This window comes from Gekko japonicus, unplaced genomic scaffold (genome assembly GCF_001447785.1).
Source record: "Gekko japonicus isolate JY-2015 unplaced genomic scaffold, Gekko_japonicus_V1.1 scaffold23, whole genome shotgun sequence".
NCBI classification, from domain to species: domain Eukaryota; kingdom Metazoa; phylum Chordata; class Lepidosauria; order Squamata; family Gekkonidae; genus Gekko; species Gekko japonicus.
Genome location: NW_015163094.1, coordinates 220,864 through 230,430, shown reverse-complemented (window position 1 = coordinate 230,430; position 9,567 = coordinate 220,864). Strand labels below are relative to the sequence as shown.

General features: G+C 40.3%; 1 protein-coding gene across 1 annotated transcript in view; it reads right to left on the bottom strand.

Moving 5' to 3' along the window:
• The window catches only part of LOC107106402 (dedicator of cytokinesis protein 1), a 288,943-nt gene extending 280,892 nt beyond the window's left edge, over nt 1-8,051 (bottom strand). The window contains exons 1-2 of the mRNA XM_015406534.1: nt 7,983-8,051; nt 7,494-7,595 (exon numbers count right to left, since the gene is read on the bottom strand). Of these exons, the coding sequence (XP_015262020.1) occupies nt 7,494-7,595; nt 7,983-8,051 (171 nt within the window). The remainder of the gene's footprint in view (nt 1-7,493; nt 7,596-7,982) is intronic.
• Between the last annotated feature and the right edge of the window lie 1,516 nt (nt 8,052-9,567).

Genomic DNA, 9,567 nt, shown 5'->3' with positions numbered 1-9,567 from the left:
CCCCCCCCCCAACATCACATTTTCCCACACTCTACTTTAAAACCAGGGGTGTGCAGGGGGAAAAATCAGTATTGTTTGGACTTGGGTATAACGAAGCTGATTTTTTTCGGTATTCCCAAAATATTTGGGAATACCGAAAAAATTCAGCTCTATTATATTCTATGGGGCTATTGTAGTCAATGGCAAAATCTTCTAAGGAGTATTCAGTGGGCTGGGGGGGAGGGGGTTTGAGGTAGAGACACAAAATTTGTACTGCAGCTGCTGGAGCCTCTCCTAAAAAGAACCCCCAAGTTTGGAAATGTTTGGACCAGGGGGTCTAATTCTAGGGGCATCCAAAGTGCCCCCATCCTCCATTGTTTTCAAAGGCAGGCAGATAAAACAATAGCCAAGCAATTTCTTCCAGAGAATTTCTGCAGTAGAAACTAAATGAGTTGTGGTGTAAGGGGGCATGTTTGCAAGGCCAGCAGCAGAAACAGTGCAATCTGCCCACCAGAACCAGTGCCACTGTGGCAGTGCCAGAACCCAACAGGACTAAGATCAAATCTGAGAATCCTTGAAGTATAAAGGGCATGTTTGCAAAGCCAGCAACAGAAGAGAAGAAGAGAAGAAGAAGAAGAAGCAGAAGAAGCAGAAGCAGAAGGAGAAGGAGAAGAAGAAGAAGAGATTGGATTTATACCCCGCCCTTCACTTGGAGTCTCAGAGTGGCTTACAAACTCCTTTCCCTTCCCCTCCCCACAACAGACACCCTGTGAGGTGGGTGGGGCTGAGAGAACTCTGACACAAACTGCTCTTTCAGGAACAGCTGTGCCAGAACTTGTGACTGACCCAAGGTCACATCAGCAGGTGCAAGTGGAGGAGTGGGGAATCAAACCCAGTTCTCCCAAATTAGAGTCCGTGCACTTAACCACTACACCAAACTGAAGTAGTACAATGTTCTAGTGCTAGTGCCCCGCAGCAGAACCCAGTGCCAACCTCCCTATCAACAGAACCTGTGCCGACCTACAAGCTGAATCTAGTGCCATTGTGGCAAATATCAGCTCAACAGGAGGACTGATGTCAACTTAAGCAGAGTATCATCAGAACAACAATACACAGAATTTCAAAAATGAACAAACTTCTGTGATTGTCCAAAGAGAGTGTACCCACCCTTACCTGTAATACTACGGGCCAGTGCTCCTCCCCTGTCCTGTCCCTGGGAAAACAAGTCAGTAGTTGGGCTTCGTTTGAAGCCAGCAACAGCCTTACAAGCTGCAATACCATTTGTGAAAGCAGAGCAAAGGGCAGGAAAGAGGAAGAAATGACGGGGAAAAGAAGGTAAGTTAAGCCCTTTAAACTTTAACTCCTCGAGCCTGTATTCGGCCATGACGAATAAAAACAAATAGTTTCAGCTTTTATTCAGCATTCCAGCATTCTGTATTCGGCAGCTGAATCAGATCAGAGAATCTGATCGAGCTTGCTGAATACCTGAAAAATGCTGAAAATGAATTTTTGGGGGGTTTTGGTTCTGCTTTACTGAATGCACACCCCTATATACTACTTACCCTTAGTTCCAGATCATTTATGTGTAAATTAAATAACACTGGCCCCAATACCAATCCTTGTGGGAACCCACTGCTTACTTCCCTCCATTGAGAGAAATGTCCATTTATTCCTACTTTTTGCTTCTTGTCATTTGACTAATTTTTAATCCATAACAGAACACAACCTCTTATTCCATGACTACTAAATTTACTCAGGGTCTTTCGTGAGGTACCGTGTGAAAAGCCATTTTAAAGTCTTGGTTGTCAGTTCTTTCTATTTACTAAGCATTTAGTTAAAAGTCTGTTAAATAGCTCAAAAAGGATATTACAGAGCAGGAAAAGGTATTGATCGAGCATCTTCATGAGAAAAGTCTTAAGTGATTCAAGTGACAGACTAGAACCGGGAAGACTTTGGTTCAAATCCCCACTCAGCCATGAAGCTCACAAAATTCCTGAGGCCAGTTAGTCTCTCTCAATGTGGCCTACCTCACAGGATTGTTATGAGGATAAAATAGAGCATCTGAGACCTCCATATGCCATCCTGAAATTCTTGGGGAACAGCAAGATAAAGAAGAAGAAGAAGAGAAGAGATTGGATTTATACCCCGCCCTTCACTTGGAGTCTCAGAGCGGCTTACAAACTCCTTTCCCTTCCCCTCCCCACAACAGACACCCTGTGAGGTGGGTGGGGCTGAGAGAACTCTGATACAAACTGCTCTTTTTCAAAGACAGCTGTGCCAGAGCTTGCGACTGACCCAAGGTCACATCAGCAGGTGCAAGTGGAGGAGTGGGGAAATCAAACCCGGTTCTCCCAGATTAGAGTCCGCACACTTAACCACTACACTAAACTGGCTACACCAAAAATGAGGCAGACAGTCTTTGGGGCTTTCTCTCTGCTAGGAAAGCGTATTAGCTAGCAAATAATTTCTTGTGTTTCTTGAAAGGTCCCTTATTGGGCTTTATCTTAAAACATATTTAGACTTCAAAATAAACAGCACAAGCTCTAGTGCTTACCACTGGTATCCATGCCTTGGTAATGGTACTAGTAATAGTACTAGTACTAATGGTACTAGTAATAGTACCATACCCAAGTAATGGTACTACAATACCTAACACATGGGGCTACCAGTGAAAAGCTTCAACTAGTTCATAATAGGATCATCAGGTTAAAAACCAGGATCTACCATGCTTTCCTCAAACAGTTTAACAAGATTAACAGTTTAACATGATACTTGTTTGCTTCCAATGGTAATTCAAAATGCTAGCTTTGCCCTATAGAGCCCAGGACCATGTTATTTGAAGGACAACCTGCTCCTATATGAACCTATTCATTTAGTAAGATGGCACTGTGTATCTTCCTTTCCAACAGTTAGGTAGGTGATTACCAATGCCATTTTCTGCACTGGTACGATGACCACAGTTGTCTATCCACAACCAAGCACATACTTTGTTGCCTTTAGGCAACAAGTGAAAACAATTTTTTACTCCAAGCCTTGGCAGCATAGTATGGGGGTAATTTTATCTATAATTTAACTATTTTTAAACAGTGTTTTGTCTTTGCATTATTTAAATATTTGTTTATACGATGATTTGAGGACTGTGGAGGGAAGCATATATATTTTAAAAGCCCCCTGATAATGCCCGGGGAGGGGATAACGACCATGGGGATTTTGGGCAGAGAAAACATGGGCAAACCACAACATGGAAGTCCTGTTGCTACTACACTGAATCAGCAGTCACAGCAGCAATGAGAAAGCTTCCAAGAATCATTGTAATGTGGAAGACACTTTCAATAACTATGAGAGGGCAATTAATGGGTTTTTGAAGCTTAGATCGTATTGGTACTAAAGAAACCTTTGTGAACATCAAAACTGCAGTCTGGAGATCTGTTGGATCCTAGACTTATATCAGTAAAGGCGTATTTTTCTCTCACAGGATAAATCCAAGTTATCATGCTTTCTGTGTAGGATGAACGGTTCAGTCTTCAGTCTGGTACACAGTCATAATGCAGTCAGCATCTTATAATGCTTTCTCAGAAGAGAAAAGAAGCCCCCAAAGAGCTGGGAACATAGCAAGTGCACTGTAGATATGAAAAAGGAGAAACTTGCCCCACCTCCATTCTAGATCCCTATTGTGCATAGGATGATGCTTGTCCCCTCCTGGTGGGAGCCCCACACTGAAGACTGCTGAGTTTAGGATCAAGCAGGGTCTGTACCTAAATTCCATGTTTGCACAGGACTTATACTGTGTTATGCTGGCAAGAAGCACCTTAAGTGATTTACAGACTAGCTTTAAAACTATATAGTAAGTCTTATTCAGAAACCTTGAATAGAGAATAGATTAACAAAAAAAATAAAGCGCTTTGATCTGAAAATGGGTTACGACTTGTTTGACTGAATATTGCTAAATAAAAAAACACTGCTATAAACAAAGAGATGTTACTGCAGGGGTCCCCAACGTGGTGCCCATGGACACCATGATGACTGCTGACACCTTTAACTCCAAGAGTTGGTTTTTATAACCCACTTTACTGTAGCCTAAGGAGTCTCAAAGTGGCTTACAATCACCTTCCCTTCCCTTCCACAACAGGCACCTTGTGAGGTGGTGGTTGTTGTTCAGTCGCACAGTCCAGGAGGACTGATGTCAACTTAAGCACAAAATCATCACAACAATACACAGAAGAATCTCAAAAAAGAACAAACTTCTGTGATTAGCCAAAGAGCAGTGTGCCCACCTTTACCTGTAATTCTATTGGCCAGTGCTCCTCCCCCCTCCTGTCCCTGGGAAAGCAAGCTAGTAGTTGGGCTTCAAGTTTGAAGCTCACAGCAACAACAGCTTTGCAAGCTGCAATGCCATTTGCAAATGCATTGCAGTGATTGGCTGTATGTAAGGTCCCTCTTCCCCCTCCGTTCTGGAAAGCAGAGCAAAGGGTGAGAAAGAGACAGAAACAGTGGAAAATGCATCCCTTTAAAGCTTAACCCCCTGGGAGCCTAATTCAGTAATGCCAAATTAAAGCCAAATAGTTTCAGCTTTTATTCAGCATTCTGTATTCGGCAGCTGAATCAGATCAGAGAATCTGATCCCTATTGCCGAATACCTGAAAAATGCTGAAAATGAATTTTGGGGGGTTTTTTTGGTTCTGCTTTACTGAATGTACACCCCTATATACTACTTACCTTTAGTTCCAGATCATTTATGAGTAAATTAAATAACACTGGCCCCAATACCAATCCTTGTGGGAACCCACTGCTTACTTCCTTCCATTGAGAGAAATGTCCATTTATTCCTACTTTTGCTTCTTGTCATTTGGCCAGTTTTTAATCCATAACAGAACCCAACCTCTTATTCCATGACTACTAAATTTACTCAGGGTCTTTGGTGAGGTACCATGTGAAAAGCCTTTTTAAAGTCTTGGTTGTCAGTTCTTTGTATTAACTAAGCATTTAGTTAAAAGTCTGTTAAATAGCTCAAAAAGGATATTACAGAGCAGGAAAAGGTATTGATCGAGCATGAGAAAATGTCATAAGTGTTAAGTGATTCAAGTGACAGACTAGAACCGGGAAGACTTTGGTTCAAATCCCCACTCAGCCATGAAGCTCACAGAATTCCTGAGGCCAGTTAGTCTCTCTCAATGTGGCCTACCTCACAGGATTGTTATGAGGATAAAATAGAGCATATGAGACCGCCATATGCCATCCTGAAATTCTTGGGGAACAGCAAGATAAAAATGAGGCAGACAGTCTTTGGGGCTTTCTCTCTGCTAGGAAAGAGTATTAGCTAGCAAATAATTTCTTGTGTTTCTTGAAAGGTCCCTTATTGGGCTTTATCTTAAAAGATATTTGGACTTCAAAATAAACAGCACAAGCTCTAGTGCTTACCACTGGTATCCATGCCTTGGTAATGGTACTAGTAATAGTACTAGTACTAATGGTACTAGTAATAGTACCATACCCAAGTAATGGTACTACAATACCTAACACATGGGGCTACCAGTGAAAAGCTTCAACTAGTTCATAATAGGATCATCAGGTTAAAAACCAGGATCTACCATGCTTTCCTCAAACAGTTTAACAAGATTAACAGTTTAACATGATACTTGTTTGCTTCCAATGGTAATTCAAAATGCTAGCTTTGCCCTATAGAGCCCAGGACCATGTTATTTGAAGGACAACCTGCTCCTATATGAACCTATTCACAATCAGACACATCCACAACTGAGCGTCCTTTCGGCTTTGGCCCAGCCGCTTCACTTTTTCTGGGGTTACTTGTACTTGCCCTCTGCTCTTCCCCAGTAGCATATTGAACACCTTCTGACCTGAGGAGCTCATCTTCCGGCGTCATATCTTTTAGCCTTTTGATAGTGTCCATGGGGTTTTCTTGGCAAACATACTGGAGTGGGTTGCCATTACCTTCTCCAGGGGATCATGCTTGGTCTGAGTTCTCTGCTGTGGGCTGTCCATCTTGGGTGGCCCTCCACAGCATAGCCCACAGCCTCATCGAACCACACAATCCCCCTCGCCACGACAAGGCAGTGATCCATGAGGGGGCCTTGTAAGGTAGGTGGGACTAAAAAGGTTCTAAGAGAACTGTGATTGGTCCAAGGCCACCCAGCAGGCTTCATGTGTAAGAATGGGGAATCAAACCCAGTTCTCCAGATTAGAGTCCACCGCTCTTAACCATTACATCATGCTGGGGGGGGCATGTGGGGTGTTTGCCCAGCAGATCTTCTGATTGGCTGTGTGGATTAAAAGGCATCCTGTTAAATAATGCTTCTGCCCAAAAAACTGAAGTGTTACTATTAGAGTTATATATAATCTCACTCCCTCACATTTGTGGCTAGCGCTGCCTTCTCTGACAACCATTTTGTGATTGTCCCCACTGTCCTGTGTCAGAATTTCAAAGGTGCCCATGGACTTAAAAAGATTGGGAATCCCTGGGTTACTGTATTTTATTAAACTGAAACCTAAACTCAGATTACTAAGATTATGTCAAGAAAATGGGTATTTATTCTCCTCTTGCTTACATTCCGAAGCAACAAAATGGATGAAACGAAAGAATATATGAACTGCATTTGCCATAAATGGAGGAGTTCTAATTCTGTCCTTCTTCTCTACAATATATAGTTAGAATATTCAGCTATCTCTCTCTCTCAAACTGTTTAAAATGCAGTACCATAGACCCTATCTCCCGCAGGTAACAGAGTCTGTAATCTAACACAGTTGATCAGACTTCAGGTCATCTTCTAATTAATGGATCTCAGCCAACAAGTTTGGTTGCTACTTTGCAGCATGCATTTTGCCATATGGCAATGATAGTTCCAGGTCATTAGAGAGATATCTATTTAGCTATAAATTCCCTTCCACGATGCTCTAATTAAGTTGTATCATACACTCAAAAAGAAAAGATTAGAAAGAACCTTGAGGAGTTTGACTCATTATGGGTACCAATAATCAAACATATCTTTAAAACTCAGCTTGTGAAGTAATGCTGGATAAAATAGCACTGTAGAAATAAATATCCAAAGAAAATAAATGCTCTTGGGAAATCTGATAAGCATCACCTAGAAACAAGAGGTAGAAAGATGTAGGTAACAGAAACGTTTCAAGGAGGAGTTTGAACCAATAGTGCAATAGTGTTATTAGCCAATTGCCCAGAACTGTAGGCTATTTTCAGTTTAGGTTTGGATTCAAACGTAAGAAATCAATTGCTCCTCCCCTACTCCAATAACTTAAGCCACGTTTTCAAATTTTGACTTTCCTTGAGGATCAGTTGCTTCGTCATTTAATACAAAGGCAATGATACAATCTTTGCTCTTGGCTCAGAAGGTGAACAACAATGCTTCATCGATTTTTATGTCAGGTCATGTGGTTCACATAATAAAGTTTTCCAGCTTTGTAACTTCCTTTATCAAATACCAGCAAGAACTCAAGCAATGCATGGAGGAGGCAAAAAAAGTGTTTCAAGCTGAACTTACAACAACATCGGATCTCATCTTCCCAAAAGTCTTGATTAAATGAGCATAATGATAATCTTCCATTTGTCTTAAAATTGCTGTCATGCTTGCAACAAAATTCCCCTGCAAAGAAAACAAATATTTAATAAGTAGCCATCAGAAACACCATACATTTGTACTTCAATTTTTTCCAGGCATTTATGCAAGAGGAACAAAATAAATTAGAATACTTCAAACTAGACTACTAAATTCTCCCTTGCTTAGACAGTGTAACAGCTTGTATTTTGAAAAAATCTACTGCAACTGTATGATTTTAAGCACTACTTCATTTTTGATGGCTTTCCTATCATTTCACCATCAAGTTTTGATCCATTGTTCTGTTGTATAAAAATGGGATATTACTTTTCAGTTTACCCTTTCTTTATATCCATCCCCCCCAATCCAAAAGCATGTTTATTTTGTTCCTTTATCATAATCTGGATAAACACATGTATTGCAAACAAAAAATACCTTCAAACTGCAATATAAAGTCATAAGTACATCTTTGTAATAAGAAATATACTTTGAAAGGGCAGACATATTCTTATAACATAATAAGAAACATCCTTTGAAAACTGTTTGCTTTCCATAACAAGTTTATATACAGCTTCCTTGTGGGAGGAAAAGATTTTACAAAGAACACTACCACTACCAATAGAACAGCATGCATACCAAATGCATCAATTCCAAAATATAGTAAGAATCTCCAGTTCTTTTCCTTGTTCACATTCCAATTGTTATATTTTAGCAGCCATAGGCTTCAAAATATAGTTTTTGTTGCTTATGTCTGATAATCAGGACATGACTATTTCTTCAGTCTGACAAAGTGTATTTACAAGTTTAGCATCTCTTAAGTTTTCAACTTCACAATTATGTAGCTATTTGATTATTTTCCCTAAGATGTTGGAACCATACTTGTCCTTTGCAAAAGTATGGCCTTAATGACTAACTTATCTATTTATTTCTGTTTCTGGCTAATAGCTTTGATCATATGCATATGCTAGCCTCATTCTGTTTGTTTAGCAATTTAAATTACGATGAAGAAGGGCAACAACCAAGAGACATTAATCTTAGGCCTGCGGGAAAAGATTGTGCTGACTATATATATGAATGGAACACTGAGACCACATGGATTTAAAGATGAATTCTCAAGAGGAATCAACACTGTAGAAAGATACTTAAATGGACTTATCTCCCATGCATACTTGTTACTCCTTTCCTCTATAAATGGCTAATTATTTAAGAATACTATGTGTAAACACAAAACTTCTCTTTCATATCCCCAATACCTTCAGCTTTATCAAGAGATCCTAATCCCCTCTTTGTAATTGGACAGTGTTTGTCTCTGGGCATTACCATAATTATGCTGATAAGCAAATAAAGAAGATGAATCATTGCTATAAGAGATTATTACATAACTGAAAAACCTTATTAATTAGCATGGTAAGCGTTAGACACATGAAGAGGTTAGTCCTTTCTATATATTGCCATTTAAAACAGGAGACTCTTTAGAAAGACTCGTAATACACAGACCAAAGGCAAGCAACTGGAGAAATAGTTATCACTGCACAAAAAGAGATAATAATCCCATCAAATGAGGACAGCAATAAATACAAACACCGAGCATAACAATACCTACAGCCCGATTCTGTGTGTGTTGTATGTCTGTTGAGTACCATCAAGTCACTTCCAACTTATGGCGACCCTATGAATTAATGACCTCCAAGATGTCCTATTGTCAACAGCCTTACTGGGTTCTTGCAAATTGATTTGCTCTAGAACCCATGTATGGGTCTTTTTGATGGTCTGTAAAACTCTCCTGCAACACCACATTTAAAATACATCAACTTCCTGTCTGCTTTCTTCACTATCCAACTTTCATACCAGTACGTCGTAATGGGGAATACTATAGTATGAATTGGGGCTTTTTTTGTAGAAAAAGCCCAGCAGAAACTTATTAGCATATCAGGGCACACCCCTGACACCACAGCTCATTAGCATATTAGGCAACACCCCCATGCTTTCCCTTGGCTTGCCCGGGCAAACCCCCCCTTGA